Source organism: Gracilinanus agilis, chromosome 6, assembly GCF_016433145.1.
Source record: "Gracilinanus agilis isolate LMUSP501 chromosome 6, AgileGrace, whole genome shotgun sequence".
Taxonomy (NCBI): Eukaryota; Metazoa; Chordata; class Mammalia; order Didelphimorphia; family Didelphidae; genus Gracilinanus; species Gracilinanus agilis.
Genome location: NC_058135.1, coordinates 58,489,507 through 58,516,892, shown reverse-complemented (window position 1 = coordinate 58,516,892; position 27,386 = coordinate 58,489,507). Strand labels below are relative to the sequence as shown.

The 27,386-nt window shown below is 37.2% G+C and overlaps 1 protein-coding gene across 1 annotated transcript in view; it reads left to right on the top strand.

Annotated features, from left to right (window-relative positions):
- The window catches only part of COL25A1 (collagen type XXV alpha 1 chain), a 602,710-nt gene that overhangs the window by 374,933 nt on the left and 200,391 nt on the right, over positions 1-27,386 (top strand). The window contains exon 4 of the mRNA XM_044681639.1: positions 26,628-26,845. Within this exon, the coding sequence (XP_044537574.1) occupies positions 26,628-26,845 (218 nt within the window). The remainder of the gene's footprint in view (positions 1-26,627; positions 26,846-27,386) is intronic.

The window sequence follows — 27,386 nt, the reverse complement described above, 5'->3', positions numbered from 1 at the left end:
GAATAGAGCACCAGCTCTGGAGTCAGGAGGACCCGGGTTCACATCTGCCTTTAGATACTTTCTAGCTGTATGACCCTGCTAGCTCTTCTGTCTTAGAATTGATACTAGCAAAGAAGGTAAGGGTTTTATATATATATATATATGTATGTATGTATATATATATAATGTTAGGTATGTTAATATTATATAATATATTATACTATATGATATATTGATGAAATATATCATATATTATATACAATAATATATTATATATACATTTGATGAAATAAATACAAATATAATAGAAGATGGGTAATAGTAATAGATGGTTTTCTAAGTCAATATATGGCCTGAAGGGGTCCTTATGTAGAGTCTAGTGAAACTGTTTCTATTTGAGTTTATGCCACTGGGAGAAAGGATATTTGATTTGGAGACAGAAGGTCACGCTGGGTTTAAACCTTGGCTTTACTTCTTGTTTTTGTGATGTCGGACAAGTCATGTTATGGACATCAGTTTCCTGATCTGTAAAATGAGGTATTTGAAGAAGAGGGAGAGGTGGAGTGATAACAGATTGTGTTCAGATAATGGAATTTCAATGTGAGAAGCTCATTTGTGGGTGATGGCAAGATGAAGGATAGGACCATCTCTATATGTAGTTGAGGTTAAATAGAGGATTAAGTAGCTCATAAGCAAAGAGTAAGTTGAGGAATTAGAAGATTAGAGTGTGTGATAAAGTATCATTAAGTTTATTGAAATGCAGTAGAATCAAGGAAGGAGTTAGGAAGGAGAGAAAGATCATGAGCCGGGCATTGAATTCACTGAGGAAAGAAAAAGAATGTCCTGTAGATCAGCAGATTGAATGAGTCTCAAAGAAGGAGAGATTATGAATAATGATGGTAGAGGGGAAGTTAGGAAGTGGCAGTAGGGAGGAAGGAATATTCCAACTCCCTTCTTGATCAGTGAATTGAGGAGAATGAGTGAAAGGGAAGCCAATGCTGGAAAGGGAGGCTATGCCATCAAAAGATAACCAGTTCTTAGTGAAAGCCAGAAAATGCAAGGAATGAGAAAGTAAAAAATTTAAACCAAAAGGTAGCTTGTAACTTATGGAGCAGGAAGCACAGTGGAAAGAGTGGGTAGATTTAGAATTGATCATGAGTTGGGGAATGAAAGGTTGAGAGAGATGACAATAAAGGGGCTGACAACAGAGGCAAGAGAACAGTCAGGAGTTCAGAATCACTGGGATGGAGAGGAAATGACTGGATGGGATTTTGTTAATCACTGAAGAATGAGTTCAAGTAAGTTATCAGCATCCTTAGAGGTTTGCACTCAGGATGGAATACTCACAAGACATTAGGCTCTAAATCTTATGATCCCTACAAATGAAACAAGTTATATTAAAACTAAAGTTTAAGAGAGTTCCATGGCACCACAGAATATACTTATGTTAGAATCATTTTTTTTCTTACTAGGCCCTTCAGAAGTATAATTTCTCCTTGATTCTAGTAGCAAGAAATCTTGGACTAACATGATGGATGATTGCTGCTGTAGGATCTTCTCTTACCATGACTGCCATTTTGAATTTAGTCAGTTCAAGGCTCTGTTGTTCAAATAGCTAACAATGGGCTTCTTCATCAAGAGAAGAAGCTCAGCAGGCTAAGATAAAGTAAAATATACTAAATATTGCTTTCCCAGACTTTGAAGATATAGAATAATCTTATATAGACATCAAAGTTCCCCACCATGGAAAATTTTGATCTGGATATCCTATTAATATTCTTCTCAAATTAAAAGACTGATTTTCTGAATTTACGTTAAAAATGTTCCGAGATTTTTATTCCATTTAATACTGATAGAATTAGTGCTAAGGAAATATTTTATAGAAGTCACAGCTTTAAAAGTGTTAAATGATTAATTCTCATCATAGTTGAACAAGGGAAGGATACGAAAAGAAAAAAAAAACCCTTGATAAATCTCACAACTTTAAAAAGGGGTCAAGATGTATTGGCAGCCACTAATCTACGGACTGATTTAGTCATCTTTTTAAAATCTTTGAAGATCAGCACATATAATGAGGGCATCTTTAATGAAAATATGAAAAGTAAAAGGTGGTTTTCCATCAGCTATATTCTACAGGAGACCATGCCTTGACAAACACAAAATTGTCCAAAGTAAAGGTAAAGAGAATATAAAGATAATAATGTACTTTGTATGTACATCCTTTCCACATAGCACTTTTGATATATCTTGGGTCAGCATAAGAAATTAAATGGAAATCTTTTTGGAGTTTTGCAGAAGCTACAGGTGACACACAAAGGCCAAAAGATGATCCAGAAAAGTTTAGAAAGTCAGAAGTGTGTACTTAAACCAAAATTTAGAGTAAGATACTATAAACACTCTTTAAGATAACAAGAAAAAATCAGACTATTAAAAAAATCAGATTATTTCTCTGATATGAAGGGAGAATCAAAATTTTTTATTCAGATTCAGATCATGTAGGCACCATGCCCCTGAGTCCTGAAATATGGCAGGGATACTTCTGTGCACACACACATATGTGTGCATGTGTGCGCGCACACACACACACACACACACACACACACACACACACACACACACATGAGCAATTTGGTTTATTAGAGCAAAATGTATCCTTAAATACTCTTCTTTGGTGGCTCAGTGGATAGAGAGCCAGGCCTGGAGATAGGTAGTTCAGAGTTCAAATTTGGCTTCAGTTTCTAGCTCTGTGACCATGGGTAAGTCACTTAATCCCAGTTGCCTAGCCCTTACCACTCTTCTACATTGATACTGATATTAGTATCAATTATAAGACAGAAAGAAAGGGTTAAAAAAGACTTCTTCAACAATCTGTCTCTCATGAATATGTTAAGATAGTTCAATGTTTTTTGATGGAGAACCAACAGAGAAATTTTCAACAAGCCTTTAATTTAGGGCCAATATTAAGTAAAGCATACAATATGGGGTATGCTAACCAAAACTACATACCACTGTTAAGGAAGGTGTCTTTGTGCAGGTGGCAAATGGAAGCAAGATTTCATATAGATAGTGACGTCCTCCAGATGAATGTATAGATGATATTCCCCAGAATACTACCTTATGCTAAAATCAGTCAAAAGAATTTGAACTAACAATCCACATAGAAAAAACAAAGTGGATTAAATTCTATAGTATGGTTGGCAATTGGATGGATAGCTTATTGACTGAGCTGGTCCAACAATAGATACATTTTAGTAGTCACTAAAGATTAACATTAAGCTTGATCTAAGGATGGGGATGGGGGATGAAAGTGAGCTGAATTGTTTTTGAAAAACTGCAATACTCAATAATGACAAGTTGCCCTCATCTTAAATACCATTAAACTATAGCATAAATGGCTGCAATTCAGTGAATGGCTCATCTCTAAAAATGAAGATTTCAGGTAACTCATTGTTTAATGAAAAGAGAGATGAAAGGTGTAGCCTATCACCAAGGCAGATTTAAGAAAAGATGTCATGCAGGACATTATATGATTGGAGAAGAATTCATCCAGCTGGATGACTCAGGTAACTACAGTGGTACCCCTAGTGTATATAATAAGACCAACGCCTCTAGAATATTGAGTGGATGTTTAGTGGAGGTTTTAAGTGAGAAAAGGAGAACCACATAGGATGAGGAAGTGTCAATGAGTTGCAATTTGTGGCTTTAGAAGGTGCATCCACATTGAAATTGCAAATCCATCAAGTTACTGGTGGTTTTTTAGGGTGGCCTTATAAGTTATAGGAAAATCTTACCTCTACACATTTTTTCTTTTCCAAGTTAACTGATCTTCCTCATTCTCTTCAGTTGTAAAGGATAAAAAAGGGCAATGAACTTAAATAATGGGCTTCTTGACTCAAAAGAATTACCTTTCATAAAAAGAACACATAGAAAATTCCCTGGTTAGGCAGTGTATAAATCAGTGTACACAACCAAACTAAATTATACCGCTATATAATATCTTGCATTAACACTTTACCTTGAGTCAACTTTTCCTTGAGAAAATTTATAGAAAGTACAGATTATGTTTGTTTAACACTCAGAGATCTATAAGGCTCACCCACAGTGATTTAACAATTCCACTTATATTTAAAAATTAAACTGGGATATTTTTACATTTTATAGGTTTTTTAAACTGTTGAAATATTTCTGTTATTTGATCAGGTTTCATTTAAAATTTCCTTTTTCTTTTGTTTGACTCAATAAAAAATGATCTCAGTAATACACACTATGAACACTTTCCCCAAGTTTCCCACTGAACTAAATTTACAGGCAGTGTTGACTCCCAATCTGAAGTGTGTTTATTTTTCTTCCATAGGCAGTAGGCAAGAGTTTTTCAATCTCCCTGTTTTTATAGAACTTCTGTACTTAGGCTTTCAATAAGTTATTGGGTTTCAGTTTATTTGAGACTGTCTGTCTGTTCCCCTAGTTCTGAGAACTACCAACTTATTTATGTAAGATAAGTACCTCTTCTTCACTGCCCCACTTTTCCACATCTCTCACCCCTTCTTCTCATGGATATGAAGCCAAGAAAAGAATGTCAATTGTGTGATATGTGTGTGTGTTTATATATGCCCATAGACCAGTGATGGGCAAACTGCAGCCCCCTGAAATGTTCTATCTCAGCCACAAGACATTCTTCCTAATCTGACGAATACAACGAGTAGGATACAAAACAATGAAACTTCCACAGAGTTGCCCTAGAGACAGACTGACAGATGAACATTTCCTTTCCTTTGGCCCCCTCTTTACAAAGTTTGCCCATCACTGCCATAGACACATTTATGTATATACATATATTTTTGCATGGAATTTATTTTCTCATGGAAACATTTTTATGAATAGTGGTTAGATTTTACAGTAAAATATGACTCGAACAATAGGACTGTGGTAGTAGCAGAACAAGCATTACAGCTGAAGTCAGAGGACCTGGCTTTGAGTTTTAATTCTATTAATTATTGCCAATGTGCTTTTAGTCAAGTCATTTCCCCCCATCTTGACCTTGCTTTTCTCATTTGTTAACTTAGAAGGCTGAACTAGATAATCTCCAAAGTCTCTTCTGGCTTCAAATCAATGGACCTCTGATGAATCTATATTTACACAGAGGATCTGAGACTTTATCAATATGAGGAGCTGATGTAGTGGATTTGGGAGTTGTTTAGGATATAAAGCTTAGCAAATTATGCTAAGATAAGTATACACAGTATGAAGGGAAGGATTTGAACATTGCTCTTTTTGACTCCCAGCCCCATCACTCTATCCATTATGTCATCAAAGTCAATGACTTTGTAATTTCTGTAATGACTCTCCAACTTCTGCCTGTTGTAGGATAAGCTCAAACAGACTATCCATCGGATTGCCTACTATATTACTTTAACTAGAAGGTTAAACAGGGTTTTATAGGCTGATGGCCTTTAATGTAGCCTATAGTTTCCCAAGTTATATGAGAATGTCATATAAGTTGTGTGAAATCTATACCACTATACATTTTTCCAAGTTAAATTGATTTTCCTAGTTCTCTTCACTTTTAAGATATTAAAAAATGGGCTACCACACACCAAGGAACTCTCATTCATAAAATGAATACATAGGAAGTTAGCCAATGTGTAAATCCATACGTGCATCCCAATGAAATGAAACCATAATTTTGGGAGGGAACTCAATTATATTTTATGACACTGACTCTATGGGAAAACAGATTCCATGAGTTCTGCAAGATAAATCTAACAAACCAATTTTTATCCATACATTTAACTAGGTGTGTCCAATTAATCTGACATTGTGTTTACTATCTAACCAGTCTTCATTATCACTTGACCTTTTGTTTATTTTTTTGAAGTGAAAAGAAAAATGTCTCATCTATATTTGCATCCCTCCTTAGATTAGTGCATAAAATCAGGAAGTATTTATATGGAGGAGTAGAGTGTGTGGGGTCTTCATGGGGGACTAGTAACTCTGGTGTGAGGGCTTGCTGAGCCTTTTTCAGGCTTCTTGTCCACCTGTCATTCAAATCTCACCTGACCACATCCCAGTAAAGTCATCTCTGCAGATGGGCTAAACCATGTTGAGGGCAACTGACAGGTCCATTAGTGAGATAGGGCAGTGTCCATCCCAAGTATGTGAAGACTTCCCCTGATGGAATGGTAGGTGGATGAGGACAATTTGCTGCAATAGCCAAGATGGGGGCTGAAGTAGGTACTGTAGAGCACTTAGAACTTGGTCATGCATAAAAGAAACCAAAGTCATCCCCTGCATCCTGAGCCACCACTAGTTGTCTTTGACTTTTGTCTTTCTACTGGACTGTACTGAAGAGAAAGTGAGGCTGATGACTTTTTGCGGCTCTGCTTCACTGAAATCTAATTTGTTCTCCAGTCAAGACTTCACCCCATGATGTCATTGGTTTTCAAGAGTGAAGGAGGAACTACAACATGGGGAAGGGTATAAGCTTGCTTTTTAAAAAAAAAAATTCCTTTATCTGTGTAAAGCCTTTTGCAAGACCAAAAGGCTGGTTTTCTAATAAGGTCCATGCAATGAAATTTGTGTCCAGTGATTTTATTACCTTATACTTTTGTAATGAGTGAGTGACCCACATGCTTAAAAGAGTCCTACAATGAGAAAAAACACTATCTACATCCAGAGAAAGAACTGTGGGAGCAGAAACACAGAAGAAAAACAACTGCTTGATCACATGGGTTGATGGGGATATGATTGTGGATGTAGATTCTAAACAATCATCCTAGTGCAAATATCAATAATATGGAAATAGGTCTTGATCAATTGCACACGTAAAACCCAGTGGAATTGTTTGTTGGCTATGGGAGGAAGGTAGAAAAGGAACATGAATCATGGAACCATGGGAAAATTTTCTTAATTAAATAAAATTTTTAAAAAGAGTCCTACAAAGGTTTTCAGAAGAAGTCTAGGACTACCTTCCTAAGGGAACAAAAGCATTTGAATACATATGTGTGTTGAGGACTTCATCTACACTATAAAGCAAGGTTTTATCTTAAGCTTAAAAGCAATTTAACTCAAAGTATTAGCGTAGCTAACTATGTTGCTCCTCTATTCAATAAACTCCAGTAATTTCCTGTAGCCTTCAAAATCAATATGAAATGCTGTTTGGCATTCAAAGCCCTTCATAATCTAGCCCCTTTCCACCTATCCATTCTTCTTATACCTCTCCCTGCTCCCCAAAATACACACACACACTTAGATTCAGTGAAAGACATTTCATCTCTAGGCTTCTGGCATTTTCTCTTTCTTCTTCCTTTCTCATTATTGACTTCCTTGGCTTCCTTTAAGTCCCAAGTGAAATCTCACCTGGTACAGGAGGCCTTGGCCACCACCTCTTAATTCCATTGCCTTCCTTCGTGAATTATTTCTTATATATTGAGTATATATACTTTGTATAGATTTGTTTTGATGTCTCCTCCACTGGACTAAAAATTCTTTGAAGGCAGAGACTGCATTTGCCTCCCCAGACCACAGCACAGTACCTGGCATGTTATTATTCAGTTGCATCTAACTTTTTGGCTTTATGCACCATAACATGCCAATATTACCCATGGAGTTTCTTGGCAAAGATACTGGTTTGCCATTTCTTCAGTGGGTTAAGGCAAATAAAAGTTAAGTGCCTTGCCCAGGGTCATACAGCTAGTAAGTGCCTGAGGGCAGATTTGAACTCTGGAAAATGAGTTAACCTGATTCCAGGTCTGAGATGCCACCCAGCTGCTCCCCTGGAAGTTGCCTAAAAGGGGAAGGCAGGGGAGTGTGTTCCAAGGAAGGGTCATATCTAGAACTGTTAATGAATGTTAATTAACTATTATTTAATAATATTTTTAATTGATTAGCTCTTAATAGAACAGGATAAACACCAGCTTGAAAAGTTTGTTTTCTTTAAACATATTCAACATTTCCCTCCCTTGTAATCTTATGCGCAATAATAATTTGGAAAGCAAATTTTTTAAAGAGATAGTAAGAAGCTAAATTTTTACCGAATCATCAACAGTACCCAAATCCTATACAAATTAATGAGGTTTATTATTATTTTTTCAACATGATAGTTAACAGGTTAATTTATTAAGATAGCCTGACTGACATTGGGAATTTAAGCAACGCTGTTCTTCGCCAGAGGCATTGGATGCTTAAAAAATTAAGTAAGAGAAATGCCTGACTGGATTTGCCCAAGAGTAAGAGAACATAGTTCTTGAGCAGGGAAGTGACATGATTAAAACAGTGTTTAAGTTAAATTATTCTGGCCACTGGCTTCAGGATAAATCATACTGAAGAGAAACTGGAAGCAGGAAGGTGAGCCAGGAGAATATTGCCATAAATCTTGAAATCATAGAGAGATGAGCTCTTCTACTGGTCTCGAACTTAAATTTTCTATTTGTTATACTTATAGTTTCTATTTACATGATTGCTATAGTATCTAAAGAAAACCTTTGTTTCTCTTTACAAAAATCTGTTAAGCTGATTACACAGGCCTTTGAAAAATAGAAGCAAAATGTCACATCTATAGTAGGGAGAAGGACAAATTCTAAGCAGCTCAATTTGGAGATCTGAATTCCAAGAGCTTCCCAACTCAGTTTTATGAATTAGAAACTAAGGCCTAGAGAGGATATGCCTTTTCCCAGAATCGTATAGAAAAGTTATTGACAGAGATAAAGCTAAATCCAGTTTTCCTCATTTTAAATTCATTGTCTGGGCTATGTTTGTACCTAGGAAAATGGAGAAGCACATTTAAAATGTTGATGGAGAAAAGGTGATGGAAGAAATAACAAGTAAGATGTAGTGGGGGAAGTAAAACACTGAGAATAAAGAGTGCTAAATAAATTACATTAGAAAAATATAGGGAAATGGGTAAAAAAACAGAAAAAAATAAGTGTTGGAAGAAGATTAAGAAAACTAAGCTTAAGCAACCATGTTAATAATAAAATGACAAAAATTATTATATCAATGGATGGGGAAATATCTTTTTACAAAATTCAACATCTGTTCTTATTAAAAACAAATAAAAAGCATAGGAATAAATGGAGTTTTTCTTTAAATAATAAGTAATATCTGTCTAAAACCAAGAGCAAGAAGGAGAACAAGAGGGAGGAGGAAAAGGAATTTATATTTATATTTAAAATTAGTGTTTCTTCAAACAAAACCACATTTATATCAATAGAAGCAATTTATTGTTGATTTCCAGCACTACTTACTAGCCAAAGATCCAGTAATTATGTGACTCAATTCACAATTTGCAAACTCAATTCACAATTTTACAAAGCTTAATGTTAAAAAAAAGCCATTTTAGTATGCAGAAAAGTACATGTCTAAAATCAAAAGTTAGCATTATTTGCCCAGGAGAAATGCCAAAAGTGTTTTTTTTGTTTGTTTTTTAGCCCATAGCTTCTGTCTTACAACCAATACTGTGAATTATTTCCAAGGCAAAAGAGCAGTAAGGGGTAGGCAATGGGAGTTAAGTGACTGCCCAAGGTCACAAAGCAAGAAAATATTTCAGACCAGATTTGAACCTAGAACCTCTTGTCTTTAGGCCAGGTTCTTAATCCCATTGAGCCACCTAGCTGCCTCCATCCATCAGAAGTTTTTCTAGTACATGTAAAAACAAAACCAAAAAATTCTTAGACAACCCCTTTCATAAAGGAGAATGCTTGTTCAGATACAGGTTGATGCCATGGAAGATACGTTGGCAACCTCCTAGAAACTCAGGATAGGGTCGACAGAATGATTAAAGGCTTCTTTGAAAGGAAAACCACTTTTCAGCCTGAAAATCAATAGTTTGTTCTTAGAGACATGTTATAACATCCTACTGCTTAAGATAACTATGGCAGTTGCATGCAACTAATCCTTATAGGGAGGTATTTAAAAAATTTTAATAACAAATTTTCATGTAAGTTTTCCAGTTATATGATGTGTGTTGTCTCCCTCCCCTTTTCTCTCTCCCTTCCCAGAGCTGACAAGCAATTCAATCTGGGTTATACATATATTATCATGCAAAATCTATTTTCATATTGTTCGTTTCTGTAAGTGAATAATTTTATAAAACCAAAACCCCAAAATAGATGCGATAAATTGTATGTTCCTATTCCAATAGTTCTTTCTCTGGAGGTAGATAGCATTCATTGTCCCTCAGAATTGTCTTAGATTCATTGTATTGTTGTTAATAGCAAGGTCTATCATATTTGATATATCCATGATATTTCAGGAACTATGGATAATGTTCTCCTGGTTTTTAGGGAGATATTTTTAAAGTAGCTTTTACCTGCCAAATGCAAGTGTTCGTTTTCCCAGTTTACAGCCATGATATTATTAATACATCAATAGTAATAGACTTGTGACCTGCATTGCAGATGGAGTCTTTGTTTGTAAGAAGTATAAAATGAATCTTCTCACTGATGAGGCATCCTTCTAAGATGAAAAAAATGTCGCTTGAGTGTAACAAGTCAACAAGTGAAAGATACAAACAAATTTAGTGCCTAAATCATGCTAGAGAATTTACTGAATGAAACAAAGACAGTCGCTCCCCTCAAGGAGCTTACAATTAATGGGGGAGACAATGTGCAAATAACAAGATTCAAAGAAGATGTAATTCTGGGATTGATACCAGGGATGCAGAGCTGGTTTGATATCAGGAAAACCATAAGCATAAGCAACCATATCAATAAAAAAGATTCTATTAATAGATAGAGAAAAATCTTTTTTACAAATTTCAATACCTATTTCTATTAAAAAAAAACACTAAGAAGCACAGGAATAAATGGTGTTTTTCTTTAATGATAAGTAATATCTGTTAAAAACCAAGCACAAGCATTATCAGTAATGGAGATAAACCAGAAGCTTTCACAATCAGGGCAAAGCAAGGATGTACTTTATCATTATTATTCAAATTATGCTTGCTATTGCAAAGGAAAGCGGAAAAAGAAAGTGAAAGAAGAAAGCTTAGGCAGCAAAGAGACAAAACTATCACTCTCTAGTAAGGGATATATAGTATTTGGTGATATATAGATATATAGAACTGATATGATAGTATACTTGGAGAACCCTAGAGGATCAACCAAAAAATTAAAATGGGCAATTTTTGCAAGGTTTCAGAACATAAAATAAACCTACAAATCATCAGCATTTCTACATATTACCCACAAAGTATAGCAGAAAGACATAGAGAAATTCCATTTAAAATGTAGACAGTATAAAATATTTGAGAGCTTAATGGTCAAGACATCCACAGGAATTATGTGAATAATGTTATATTATACTTCATATAAATAAAGACATCTATTGATTGGAGAAATGTTAATTGCTCATGAGTAACTCAAATCAAATGACAATAATGAAAAGATTAATTTACTTATTCAGTGTCATACCAATCAACTTACCAAAAAATTACTTTATAGCCAGAAAAATAACCAAATTCTTCTGGAGGAACAAAAGGTCAAGAATATCAAGGGAATTATTGTAAAAAATGTATGAAGGGAGGGGTACTAGTGGTTTTAGATCTCAAACTATATCACACAGCAGGAATCATCAAAACAATTTATTTTTGGATACCAAGTATGATGAGTTGTAAATTCAACACATAAACATCTAATCCTACCATTGAGGATTCTTTGGTTTTTAATATATATATATATATATAGTTTGATTTAAGCTGCTTCAGTTCATTACTTAGAGATATGAAGAAAAATGTAACAGGAGGAAGAAATCTACCAGTAATGGATAGTTTTGAATTTCTCTGGCAGAATGCTATAGGTCAGTGATGGGCAAACTACAGCCCACGGGCCAGATGTGGCCCCCTCAAGTGTTCTATCTGGCCAAGTGACATTATTCCTAATCTGACAAATACGATAAGAGGGTTACAATACAATGAAAATTCGAAAGAGCTGTCAGAAACAGACTGACAGATGAGCATTTCCTTTCCTTTGGCCCCCTCTTTAAAAAGTTTGCCCATCCCTGCCATAGGTAAAGCCACCTAAGTTGACTCTAAGGTCTCTAAGCACTATAATCCTCACAGAAAAGGCACATCCATATAACTTGGAGATATAATGAAACAAGGAGCTATACTCATGACCTGTTTAAAAAAAAACAAAACAGAAAAAGAAAAAGCCAGGATATGTTGCCTGGTTTGCATTTATAGGAATCTAAGCAACTATAAAATAGATTCCATAGTTGATATACATAGAGGTACTACTAGAAAGTGAACTCTTCCAATGACAACCCAATTTGATATAAAACCATTGCTTTATAGAATAAAAATGCAATGTCCTTTCCAGGGTTTGCTTGCAAAAATAAACTGCACTTTTTATTGCCAAAAGAAACTCCGGTAGCGGCTATTCAATAGAGCAAACTGAGACACGAGGAACCTTAAAAAGAAGCTGAGCTGAGGATCATATTTCCAAAATAAAGTCTTTTTTTCTGTATACACATTAGAGGTCCCTTATTCCTCTCTCCCTATCCCAAATGTGAATGTAGTGGGGAGCTGCCTGTTGAGGGGGAAAACAAAGCCATCTCCAGAGGAACTGAAAGGATCAGAGTAGCCTGAATGCCATAATTCTGTGTTACTTGGTGGGGGGGAAAAATGCAAGTTAGAAAAACCCGCACAAATACCATGGAGACAAGTGCCCATTCAGTCGTACATCTTCCATTTATGTTCTTTTAAAATGACTTTTGGAAAGCAATGGAGAGTTTGGGGCAATCCTTTCTCTCCATTGGTCCTTTCCTCCTTTCCCTGCCATACCCACCCCGGCCCCCACCAGCCTCTCTCCTGAAACTTCGAAAGATGAAACTCTGTTCTTCCCCTCTGCTGTTAGGAAGGATCTGACTCTAACAAGATGCCACATTCGGCTAGGTTTGGGAGCATGTGGCAGCCCTAGCCTTCTGCATATGTTTTTAATTTTGTCTTAATCTTCTTGTGTATCACTATAGTGCTCCCCGTATTTCAGACTTGCATTCCAATCCAATCTCTTACAGATCCCTGTAGGCTTATTGTGGGGGGAAGGAAGAAAACGCATGCAAGATCCAAGACATTCAAACAACTTTTTTGGGGGTATAGGAAGCTGCTGAGTAGTCTGCATTTCTCTCAGTGGATAATAGACCTGTCACATTAAAGTGGTAATATATTCTATCCTAAATAAATCATGTAAGACTTAACAAAACATTATCATGCCCCAAATATTAATGCAATACACCTTCTCCTTTGTATCTCAATGAAAGCCACTGGCCATATTTTTCTTTGCCTTGACATATGAATGATTGTAAAACCTTAACATTAATATTTTGTTAGTATTATAATTGGTAGCATTCATATAGAGCTAACAATGTAGAAAGAATTCATTGTTCTGAAAACACCTTATATCTTTTCATTAGGACTTTAAAGGAAATATATGGCTCTACACGTGGGCATTTCCATCATGCATGGAACATCTTATACTATAATCCATATTTTTAGATTTCATGTGCTTTCTTTATGTGGTGAAAATGATATGATGCAGCATCTTCTCAGCGTTTAGCCTTGACTCTGAATCCATTCCCAGTGAAATTAGGGAGGGCACTTCCAATAGCAAAATGAGGCTATTTCCTATCAAATGCATTTATTTGATGAAAAATTGCCTCCTTTTAACACACAATATTCAGGCAAGTTGGAGAAGAGTAGGAGTTTAGACCTCTATGTGTCAGGAGGAGGCACATATGTATCAAACGGTAGCATTATGCTCCAGTTTCCCCAAACTTAAAGTGACATGCAATTGCGCTCAAATTCAGGGGTGCACTGGAGACAGCTCTTAGAAGAGAGTGAATTGTTGAATTTTAAATGTGAGGATTTGCACCTTCAAATGATACAAATCAGGGCTGATTGGCTTGATCAGAGGTTAAAAAAACCCATCCTGCCAGCCACGTGAGGTCCAAAACATTCCAGAGTAAAACTAGAAGCAGATAAAATGTAACCAGAAAGTTAAAAAATTAATAAAAATACAGTCATGTTAATTATGTGGTTCTCTAAGTCAATCCACAATCTGTAGGACTCCTTACTGTATGGATTAGCAGCCCATCTCTATTTCAGTTTGTGTAGACTTAAGAATGTGATGGAGAAAATGTTAATAGTGAAAATTAAATTGTAAAGTGTGTCCCGGGGTCCCCTCTTCCTGGAGCTAGTTGTTAAACATTTATTAGTACCCTCCTAATTTGAAGGGAAAGAGCCTAGAAGCCTAGAAGGATCAGAATTCTCTTTGACTATGTGACTTTGGACACATCCTTTCTCAGGGCTTTGGTTTTCTCATCTGTAAATGATTAAGTTGAATTAGATGATTTCTCTAGTCCTGCTTGATCTATGGCTGTATGATCTTGTTTTATTTATTCCTAATGAGCTGTGTATAACTCAGCTTGTAGTGTCATATAGAAAGTATTTTATAAGCTTTTAAAGCCTAGATAATGAGCGAGCAAGGTGATGCAAACTGATAATCTCTGCTACTAGGGAGCCTGAAGTTGGTGGATCACTTGGGAGTTCTGAGCTATAGGGAAAATGAAAAATTCAACTAAGCATTCATTAATTGACTATTAAGCAATCCATATGTTTCTGCGAATGGTGTGTATTTCATTTGCATCTCCTTGAGTTACCATCGGGGTTTATAGAGCACCAGGACATTTTATTCTTTATTTGGCCATTAGGGGCTCCTTAAAAATAATTCAATCTAAAAGGCCATCACTCTGTTATAAATTATAATATTTTATACATTTATTTTTTAAACCCTTACCTTCTGTCTTAGAATCAGTGCTGTGTATTGGTTCCAAGGCAGAAGAGTGGTAAGAGCTAGGCAATGGGAGTGAAGTGACTTGCCCAGGGCCACCCAGCTGGGAAATGTCTAAGGCCAAATTTGAACCCAGGACCTCCCATCTCCAGACCTGGGAATCAGGAAAATCAGATGACTTATAAGGTCCCTTCCAGCTCCAAATTATATACTTTGTGTATGGTTAGTCAGATAGAATTTGGTTGCTCTGGCCATATTCTTAAGGACATTATACTTTGCCTCAGTACTATTTGAGGAATTTGGGACAGAGGAAAAATCAAATGTTTGTAGTGAGAGAATCTGAGTTCAAATACTCCCTGTGGCAGTTTTGTAAATGCCTGTGTGACACATGACTTCTCTGGGTATCAGTTGCCTCATCTGCAAAATGAGGAGCCTGAATAAGGTCCCTATGAGTTCTAGATCTGGGATGCTAAATTTTCTCAGGTGTTTCAAATGAAGTCACATTCCTTTTTTTACATTCTGTGTTTCCTGGGCAGTGAAAGGCTTCTGTTAGAGATGTCATTGCTGTTAACTGATTAATAACTTATTGGATGGTTGGGAAGAAGAGACTTTCTGAACAGGAAATAAGCATTTATTTAGCACCTCCTCCCCACCAGGCATCATGCTAAATGCTAGAAATGCAAAAAGAGGTCAAACCCTGTATATTTTCCCTCCACCAGTTCCTACCCTTGAGGAGTTCACAGACTAATGAGAGAGACAGCATGCATACAACTATGTACAAACAAGCTAAATTTAAAGAAAGAAGGCACTAAGGGCAATTGGGTTGCTCAATGGATACAGAGTCAAACCCAAAGATGGGAAGTCCCAGGTTCAAATCTAGCCCCAGACATTTCCTAGCTGTGTGATCCTGGGCAAGTCAGCATCTTCTTTACCACTCTTCTGCTTTGGAACCAATATTTAGTATCGATTTTAAGACAGAAGTGTGTGTTTGGAATTCAGGGAGGTGCCATTTAAAAGTATCTTACAAACTTCCTGTGGACACATGGGGACTTTGAGACATTCCCCATGATCCAATGAGTTTCCAGTTTCCAGTTTTGGACGTGGGAACGACAGACGTCCCCACGTATAGGACAGCTTAAATTTGGAGGTCAGGCTTGAGATGGTCTCTCTTTTTGGTTACGTAGCGATGACGGGCACGGGCGGTAACTTTGAAGAGTTTTTACTGGGCGCATGGTCTAATAATTTATCTCTATCAGCATGGCAATTAAAATATTAATTTCTCTTATACTATCAGTCTTTATCATTTTTAATTGTAACAGAAGGTAAGAGGGTTTGTGTTGTGGTTCTTTAAAGAAAGAAGAGGAAATGGGATAAGGAGGGAGAACATTCCAGTCATAGGTGATAACTAGGGAAAATGCCCAGAATCAAGGGAAGGAGTGTCTTGTTCAAGGAACATCAAGCAAGTCTGACGAGGGCACTGGGGATGGGTGGAAGTAAGATATAAGAGGACTGAAAAGGTAGGAGAGGCTAGGATTATGAAGGCCTTTGGTTATTAAAGAAGAGGATTTTCTATTTGATTCTGGAGGTGATAGGAAACTATGGGAATTAATGGAGTTCATAGTGTTGGGATTAACAATTTAGGATTGCATCCAAAATATATGGATTGATGAGTGTTCAGCCTTAAAACGATCACAAATTAGCTGTTAGCACTTTCCAAAGTAATTCTGGATTTGGTGGTTTAATTTTTCTTTCAAAAGTTTACATACTTTTCAGGTGAAATCCCCCCCAATATGTATTTTTAATACTAACAGCAGATTTTAGGATGAAGCTAATTTAAGCCTCTGCATAAAAAAATGGGGACATGAAAAATAAGTTTTTAAAAGATCTCTATTCTATATCATTTATTTTTATTTTTAATTTTATTTAAAACATTTTTTTTGGCTTTCAAAAGGGATAAGCCTCTGTGCTCTGGACGGTCAACTGATATAAGTGCCACCTTAGCTGATATGTTAAATGAGATATTAGCATATATATTATACACTTATATACAGCACTAATGTATATGCTATAAAATGTAATATTAGCATATAATTGAATATATGTGCATATGGATACACAAACATATATTCACATGATAAGACTGTTAGCATCTGGCTTAACATCTTACTCTTCATGACTTCATCTGAAAACTTGAGATATTTATAGAGAATGAATATCCAGCTTAAAAATTATACCTCATTTCCCACAATTATTTGAGGTGACAAATGACAATCCATAAAACAGCATATGAAATATTGTTCTAGAAAAACTGTAGTTTGTTCTTCTGACAAGATAATAATAGCTTTCAACACATTATCCCTATCAAGTTTCACCCAAACCAATGCATGGAGGGTGGGAGGCAATATGGCATATTGGAAAAAGGGTCTGGAGTCAGAGTATGTGGCTTTGAACCCTCTCTCTGCCAGTTACTAGCAGTGTGATTGGGTACTCATATCCTTTCTGGGACTTGGTTTCTATGAAATAAGATTTGGATTGGGTCGTCTCTAATAAGTTTCCTTCCAATTCTAAATCTCTGACCCAACAAGATATGACAATTTAACTTTATTTATATATTTTAAAATCTGCATATCATTCAAATTTTATTTATTTATTTACTTTAGAGTATTTCCCCATGGTTACATGATTCATTTCTTTCCCCTCCCCTTTTCTTTCCCCACCCTCCTGCAGCCAATGAGCAATCCAACTGGCTTTTACGTGTATCATTGATCAAGACCTATTTCCATATTATTAATATTTGCAATAGAGTGATGGCTTAGAGTCTACATCCCCCATCATATCCCCATTGAACCCTGTAGTCAAGGAAATTGAACTTTATTTATAATAGAAAAAGCTTAAAGTGATTTTAAAAATAAAAGCAAATAAGGAGAATGCTCAGAATGTCTGTCACTGAAAGTATGAAGTTCCTGAAGGAATTTGAGAAACCTCAGAGCAGGATTTCTTAACCTTTTTTGAAGCCAAGGTCTTCTTTGGCAATCTGGTGAAGTCTATGGACCTTTTCTCGGAATCATATTTTTAAATGTATAAGTTATCTAAGATTTAAGTACATGGCAACCAATTATATTGAGATACAGTTTTCAAAATATTAAAAACAAAATAAAGCAAATTCATGAACCCCCCTCAAACCTAGGTTCATGAACCCCAGGGTAAGAACCCCTTCCCTAGAGTGTGGCAGACAGTGAACTTAAGCTTAATGCATTCTATCCAGATTAGGTTCCTTCCTCCAGAAGGTGGAGGCTAACATGCAACGGGGACTGAAAAAGGATGGATGAGCCCATTTTTATAGTTCTGAGCAACAAAGGATGTACCAACCCTCTTTTTATCCTTATCTTGGCCTCCTCAAGCTTAATGTATTTGGAAGTACCTGAACTAGGCTTCTCCTATATGGATACATTTCTAAAAGCCTTTATTCTCCTGAGTATAAAAGAAATGACTGTAAGCCCTAACCACCAAGGACCATGGGGAATCAGCCTACAGCTAGGATCTGCTAAAATACATGATAAGAGTCCAGTTCACTAAAACTCATTCACTTTATTGCCTGGGAAAGAATCTCAAGTCCTCATTCCACATCCATTTACTCTTGTTTTACACACAGTTCTTAAAGCATTATTGAGTTGGTTTCTCTCACTCACAGCAGATGAAAAGTGGCAGGTTAGAATGGGGATGAGTTCTGGATTCAGACATACTGACAACAGCAAGAGAAAAACAACCATTGGAGAAAAAATAAAAAGCAGCCACAGTAACTCAAAAAGTTTAGCAAGGTTGGCCAACTTGTGGAGAAGCAAACAACCCTCTGAGATTGAAGAGCCTCTTGGGGATATCACCACATTACAATGAAGTATAACAATTCATAGACATAATGGTGATACTGAGTCATCAGAGTGATGTGGAATAATTTTAGAAAGATTTTCATTGAAACTGTTTAAATAGAAAAAAATGTTGGCACTTAAAGGAGATAGATTATATTTTCTCAGAAAATTCACATGAGCAATAGACCTATTCCCCTGGGATGCTAATTTAGCAACTCTTTGTGGATGTATCCCATAATAAGCTTTTTGAGAGGAAGAATCGTGTTGTTTTTCCATCTTGGTGCTTGCAGCCCCTTTTATAGTACCTTGACCATAATAGACACTTAATAGATGTCTGTTATATTTTACTATTACTATTTTGACTACTGCTACTACTGCTACTACGATGACTTCTACTACAACAATTACTATTATGACTAGTGACTAGCCAAACTACATAGTTTAAGGTTTGTAAAGCACTTCATAAATATCTCATTTTTATCCTCACAATAATCCTAGGATGTAGGTGATATTATTATCTTCATTTTATTGATCAGGAAACTGAGGCAGGCAGAGATTAAGTGACTTGCCACACATAGCTAATAAATGTCTGAGTTTAGATTTGAACTCAGGTCTCCTTGACTCCAAGTCTTAGCTGTCTATTGTATTACCTAAAATATGCAAGAATTCAAAAATTCAAATGGATCTCTGAACCCCATCAAGAGGAATACTCCCTCTAGTAATGAGGATCAAAACCCATCTATGCCTGCACACCACATGCAGCGTTTGTCTATTTGTTCCAAAAACTTCAACAGGGAAAGAGGGAAAAGTCCACCCAGTGTGTTGGGATTTATCCTTACTTTTTCTTATCATACCAGTGGAACACTTAAGCTGCATCTTACTCATTTGTCATTCTTGCTAGGTTGACCAACTCTATTTCTTTTTCACTCATACATTTCTTAGACAACATCCTTCCAACACTTTGCATTCTTGGAATGCAAAAAAAACAAACCTTCTCAGTTCTTAATGTGGTGCCTTCTCTCCATTAATTCTTTCCTATTTATCATGTCTAGATCTTGTTTGTATGTATTTGCATGATTTCTCAAGGGCAGGACCTGTCTCTGGTCTTTCTTGGAATTCTCAGAATTTGGCACGGTGCCTGGCACCTAATAGATTCTAAGTAAATTCTTATTGACCACATGACCACTACGCTGCATCCTGCTCACATGCACACTTTGATGACCTTGTTGTTCTCCCCAAACAAAGGCTTGTCTTTTCAAATCCCTTTATTCATCAAGTATTGTTGTATAGTTGTGAGTCATGGAACAACAGAGCCTCCCAAAGATTGGAAAGTAGGAATTGCTTAAAGGGTGATTAAATGAAAAAACACGGAATAAGGATATTTTGAGGCAAGAGGACCAAGAGGCTTTCAGAATTGTAGTTGATACTCTGCATTATGATCTCTGTTCCATTATGGTGTGCTTCTTTTTTTAACCCTTACCTTCTGTCTCAGACTCAGTACTGAGTATTCTATTCCTTCCCCTCCCCTCTCCATCTAATACGAAGTATGAATTTTGAGACAAAAGAACAGTAAGGGCTAGGTAGTTGGGGTTAAGTGACTTGTCCAAGTTCACCCAGCCAGGAAGTGATCATTATGGCATATTTCTGAACCTAATATTAATCCTTATCCATGCCACAGTTATTCATAGGTTACTTGCTAGAATCAGAGTTATCAAATCTTTCCTGTGGTAATTGAGAGAGCAAATATGGCGGCCTATCCAGATTTTTGAAGTTATTAAGTCATTTATGACCTCTTCTGGTACAGGGAGTTCTGAATGCAAAAAAAATTCCAGGTCATTGGAATATTGATGGATTATTAACAATAATTGTTACACCTTCATTCTATCATCCACAAGAAGACCAAGAGGCAGTGTAGTACAATGGAAAACAGGCTTGATTTGGAGTCAAAGTACTTCGATTGAAACCTTGGTATTGCTGATTCTTACCTGTTAACATTACTTTGACCTAGTCATTTAACTTTTCAGGGTCTCTACTATAAAATGAAGAGGTTGGACTAGAATGACTTCAAGTGCCCTTCTTTCTATAATTCTATGTTGCTTTCTTCTTTTTTAGACTTAAATTTTTTATTTGATTAATTAATTTAGAAGATTTTCCATGGTAACATGATTCATGTTCTTTCTCTCCCCTCCTCCCACTCCCAAGACCTATCTCCATATTATTAATATTTGTACTAGGGTGATCATTTAGAATCTACATACCCAATCATATCCCCATCAACCCGTGTGATCAAGCAGTTGTTTTTCTTATATGTTTCTACTCCCATAGTTCTTCCTCTAGATGTGGATAGTGTACTTTCTCATAAGTCCCTCAGAGTTGTCCTGGATCATTGCATTTCTGCTAGTAGAGAAGTCCATTCCATTCATTTGTGCCACAGTGTATCTGTCTCTGTGTATAATGTTCTCCTGGTTCTTGCTCTCTTTTAAAATAAAATTGTCTGATTTATTTTATAGCATGTAGGTAAATTGGGGAAGACCAGAAAATTTGCCTTTGCCAAGAGGTTAAAACACTGAATTATAGTATTATATACTTTAAAAAAATCCAAATGTAGTATTTGGTAATACTCAAATACAACATGGTATGTCTTGATTTGGGGGCAGTTAAGTGGCACAGTAGATACAGTTCCAGGTCTAGAATCAAGTCATCTTCTGAAATTCAAATCTAGCCTCAGACACTTACTAGCTGTATAGACATGAGCAAGTCACTTAATCCTGTTGACCTCAGTTTCCTCATCTGCAAAATGAGCTGGAGAAGGAAATGACAAACCACTCCAGTAACTTTGCCAAGAAAATGTTAAATGAGATCACAAAGAGTTGGACATGACTCAACAACAATAACAATATTTTGCTTTATGAAATATTTGTTCCTGAAAATTGCCCCAGAAATAAAAATGTTTGTAAATGGATAAATATTTAAACATAGTAGAGGATTATTTAAAACAATCTCGTGCCCTTTGCCACCCCTCAAAAAAGGTCTTAAAGCAAATACTAAAAAAAAAATACCTCTTAATTTCAATGTTTAAACTTTGAACTTCTTTAAGGGAGAAGTATATTCTTCTGGTTCCTTGCTAAGCCCACTCCACAAATCTCTGGTCATCAAATTTAGAGCTGAAGTGACCTTTAGGCATCATCCTATCCATTTCCTTCATTTTATTGCTAAGAATGCTGGTGTCCCTTTCTTTGAAGATATATCACAGAGGGTATGGAGCAGTAGTGGCCCCACATCTCCTTCTTCTGAACTTACTTCCAATGCTAACCAGAGAAAAGATTGGGAATTTGGCATTGTCCTATTGTCTTCTTCCTAATGTGTAGTGAATTGAGTCAGAATGACCTGAGTTCAATCCCCTTCATTAGCACATACTGACTATGTAACCCTGGGCAAGTCCCTTAATGTTAACCTTAGGCCAACAGTGTCAAACTTAAATAGAAATTGGGCACTAAACTGTAAACCTGCCAGCCAGCACATTGACTTGGGAAACCATACATCAACATTATCTGGGTTTTATCGTATAGTTACTTATTTTGTTAAGTGTTTCCAAATTAATGATAATAATATTTTATATATAATAATATAAAATAATAAAATAAATCACTAATAACTAACATTTATATAGTTTCTACTATTTGCCATTACTGCCATTATGCTAAGTATTTTACATTTATTATATTTGATCCTCACAAGAACCATAGGAGGTGGGGTACTATTTTTATCCCCAATTTTATAGCTGAGGAAACTGATACAAACACATGTTAAATGACTTGCCCATAATCACACAGCTAATATGTAGCTGAACCTGGATTTGAACTCAGGAAGATTAGTCTTCCTGACTCCAGATCTAGTGCTCTCTCTATCCACATTGAAATCTGGTTTAAGTCACACTCAAGAATGTTGCAGCCTACATGTAGCCCATGTGTTTGACAACTCTCAAATTCATATCCAAGAACTTGGAGCCCCTTGAATTCCATCCACAGACTCCTTGGGTGCCTGTGGACCCCAGGTTAAGAGTCACTGCTAAATCTTAGCCCTGTTTAAACTGTTGCTCTTTGCATCAATCCTATATTACCCAGAAACAAATACAGATAGAAAGGAAAAACAAAATGACCTTCATCCAAACTGTACCAATGAGATCACGTTGGTGGGAACAGCTAAAAACAGGCTGAAATGAGTGATTGCAAGTTCATCTTGAGATTTACACATTGCGTACATTACTGCATAAATTGGAAAAAACAGTGAAGACAATGAGATTATTGTTGTAGGGGCTAAGCTCATTAGCTGATGCTGCTGTTCCAACTGAGAAACCATTAGTGAAATGTGACCCTTCAACTGCTGAGATGTTTAGGGTTCATCGTCTCTCCATATAGTGTGAGCACATTCCATCTTCTTCCAAACAAACAAAAACTTTTTTTTGCAAAGTAAAATGTAAAAGTTTTAATAACATCTTAAAATATTTGTTGTTGGGAAGGTCTGAGAAAGAAGCTTTGACTGACGGGAGCTATGATTCGGCTGTCTTTGATTTGTTTGGGGTTGGGAAAGAAAGCCAAAATGAGCTTCCCTGATCCAGGCAATTTTATAAGCCTTTAACTCTACTAGGCTAAACTGGCCTTTTTAAACTTCTTTTTTTATGTTTGGGTTTTCTAAATTTTCTTTTAGTGCTGGACTGCACTAATTGCTTCCATATGGCATCTGCTTATGATTTAATCCCAAGCTTGGGTACCATATAGCCTGTTGTTTGGACATCATGAAATTTTAAAATGAATTTGCAATAAAACTCACGTCACAGAAAGAGACCAGAAAGCAACAGAGAACTTAAACACAAACCCCAAAATCCTTCCCTCGTAAATGGAACTGAATTATCTTCTTTTCTGATTGCTTTCCTGCTCTCTTTTAATCTTTAATGCAAAATGAAAAGTGTGAAGTCTAAACCTATAAATTTGTTTATTGCTCTGACTCCCCTTCCTGGCTTAGCAAAGTTTGACACTATAATAAACACGGCTCCAGAGAAAGGGAGCCTGGTTCTTGCAGAATTCTTTGTGAGTCTGCTGCTTATTAGGAGTTTTGATGTCTTCTCTTCATCCTGGCTCTTTGAATTCGTCACATTTTTATTAAGCCCCTACTGTGCTCCATGCCACAGGTAGGATCAATGCACGGACATTTTAGTGTTTTCTTCAGTGAGATAAGTTCTACCAAGTTTGCAATGGAAGTTTTTAATAAGGATAGTTTCTACTCAGCTAAAAGCTACACCAACCCAATCAACAGCACATCCTCAAAAAACCTTGTATCTTTCTTTTAGGAACTGTAAGTTACCAGGAAAAGAACACTCTGGGTAGAATCAGAGGATGTGAGTTCAAATCCTGCTTCTGATACTTACCACCTATGTGACCTTGGGCATCTTATTAAACATCCTGAGACCTCATTTTCCTCAGCAGTAAAACAAAAGGGTTGGACCAGATGATGTCTGAGCCTCCTTGTAACTTTTCATTTGTTTTTGTATTTTTTGTGGTTGTTTGCCATTAGATGAGGAAAAGGGAGGTGAACTAAAATGAATTAACAACAACAGTGGACAATAAAGTTTGTATATGGTTAGGCACAAACTGGGTATGTATGTACAAGATCAGATGGAGATAACCTCAGAAGGCAGGCACTAGCATTAAGGAGGATCAGGAAAGGTTTCTAGAAGGCGAGATTTTTAGCTGGGGCTTGAAGGATGCCAGGAGGTAAAGACAGAAAGGGAGACTTCCAGGCATAGTGAAATTGCATAGAATCTGTCTTGTGGGAGGAAAACCAAGAAGGCCAGTGTCTCTGGGTTGTGGAGTACATGGAGAGGAGAGTCAGGAAGGTAGGCAGGGCTTCACACCAAACAGAAGGTTTTTATGTGGTCCTGGAGTTGATAGAGAGTCCCTGGAATTTATTGAGTAGGGGAGTGACCTAGTCAGACCTGTGCTATAGGGAGCTCCCTGAATGGAGAATGGACTGGACCGGGGAGAGATCTGAGGCAGGCAGACCCGCCAGCAGGCTGTCACAGTAGTCCTGCTGTGAGGTGATGAACCAGGGTGGTGGGAAGTGTCAAAGGAGAGAAGGGGGGCTATGTGAGAGGTGTGGCTAAGGGAGAATGAACAGACTTGGCAACGGACGACAGGATATGGGTGATGAGAGACAGAGAATGAGGAGACGAGGATGACCCAAGGTTTTGAGTGTAGGGAAGTGGGAGAATGGTAATGCTCCTGTGTATGCATGGGTGTTTTGTATTGTGATGATAATTTGCACAGCAATATGGAAAGCAAGATGACGGACAGTTACCTGACTAGAACATAGAATGAACTGAGCTTGGCAGGAGGTGGCATGTGCCAGGACAGTTGAAGCTCAGGTATATATGGAAGGATTTGAACTGGGAGATCTCAATCTGAGATTGGGGAAGTGGGAGGTTGTGGTGAGGGTAGGCCATAGGTCAACTTGAGTTACCAGCAACGTGCACCAACCAATTTCACAGTCCCAGATCCAGTGTTACCCTTATACTGAATAACCTGATCCTGATTTAGTCACCAAGAAGAAGCAACAACATCTACCAGCAAAGTAACTTGATTTAGGTTGAACCCAGTCTGGCTGGGCCAGACTGGCAACTGGCCATTGACAACTGACAAGCCTGATTACCATCAGTTCAAGTATCCTCATTATCATCCTTAGCTTAGGTTAAGGACTTCCTGTTTCCCTCCTTTCCATCATTGCCCCACTTCCCTCCCAAGCCTGATAACATTAGATCTTTAAACTTACCTAGATTTGGTGTCAAATCTACCTTAGGGCTTAGTGATTATAATCCCTGGGACATTTGAGGGAAAGGAGAATAATATCAGTTATAGCAAAATATAATTTGCAGTCAACTTTAGCGTTATCCTTTCTAGGCCAGAGTAGTCAGTCAGAAGTAGCTGTACAATTCTAATCACAGATTAGATTCTTCATTGGGCTGGCTATTCTGGGACACTGTTAGATCTGAAATTGGGTTTGGCAGATTCACAACAGCTATTTCTGTGGGGTCCTTTGGGTTTCACTATCACAACTTAAGTGTTAAACTCAGCTATCACCCACACACTCAGCTTCAACTCCTCAGAACATCAGGATCATTATAACAGTATGTAGATGTCAGTTGTATATGAACACATACACACATGAGGATATATACATATATGGGGCACAGTGTACATATATACATGGTGGTGGGCACACATCTGACATATGCACACACATATGTATGATACACATGTATGAAAGTGTTCTATGCACACATGGAGGTGTGCCTGTATGTGGTACGTGCATGCATGGTACATGTGAATGTGCACATGTGTACACCTGAGGGGTTATGTGTGCCTATAAGGGATGTGTGCATATGTCAATGCATATATGATTTGTGTATATACACACATGCAGCCTGTGTGTGAATACACGTGTGTGTTGTGTGTATACATATATATGGGGTGTATTCGTGTACATGTGTGGGATGATGGTGCATAGCTATGGCTGCAAACACCCGGGAAATGTTAGTTTTGGGGGGGTCATGCCAGATTTCAAATGCCACAAGAGACTTTAAATCCTGCCTGGCTCCCCTCATTCTTCATTCCTGCCAGTGCTCACACGGCACGTGCCATATTTACTCTTTCCATCAGGAGTTGCTCCATGCAGGACAATGCCTTCCTAGCAATGTCATAATTCCTCCTTTCAATATTAGGACAATAAAATTCCTTGCTAATATTGTTTCTCTCAGCTTCCTTGATTTAGACCAGCTTGAACTAGCCAATTTCTACAAATCTGGAAAGCTCTGAACTTTCAAATGAATACCAGTCGCATAACAATAATTCCCATTTATAGAGGATCATGAGGTTTGAAAAGGTTTTTTTCTTCCCAACAGCTTTGTGAGGTAGGCCATACAGGCATTATTCTTCTCCTTTAATAGCCGAGGAATTGATGTTCAGAAGTTTAAGAGGTTTGAATGAACTCAGATCGGCTTCAAGTAGAGCAGCCTTTCCACCTGCCTGGAGTAATGATCGTGATGGTAGTGATGGGGATGGTTGTGGAGATGATAGTAACTGTGAAAAGGATGACACTGATAAAGAAGAGGCCAGTGCTAGTGGTGGTGAAGATGATGATAAGCAGGGCTTGATGAATGTAGAGGTGGTGATGATGATGATAACAACTCCAGCATTTTGGCATAGTAGATAGAGAGATGGCTTCAAAGTCAAGAAGACTCAAGTGGGAGGCAGCTAAGTGGCTCAGTGGATTGAGAATCAGGCTTAGAGGCAAAAGGTCCTGGGTTCAAGTGTGGCCTCGGACACTTCCTAGCTGTGTGACCCTGAGCAATCATTTTATCCCCATTGCCCAGCCATTACCACTCTTCTGCCTTGAAACGAATTCACAGTATTGACTCCAAGATGGAAAGTAAGGGTTTAAAAAAGAAAACAAAGAAGAAGACTTAGGTGAAAGATCCTCCTCTGATACATTCTGGTCTCATAAAACTGGGCAAATCTCTTACCCTCAGGAATCTCTCTAACAGCAAAAGCAAGTGTCTAAGTGTTGTCTAACAGCAGAGCAAGTGTTGGCTAGCTTTCATAAATTTCCTCATCAATGCAGTCACCTGTCAAGAAAAGAAAAAGGAAGGAAGAAAGAAAGGAAGGAAGGAAGAAAGGGAAAGAAAGAAGGAAGGGAAGGAAGGAAG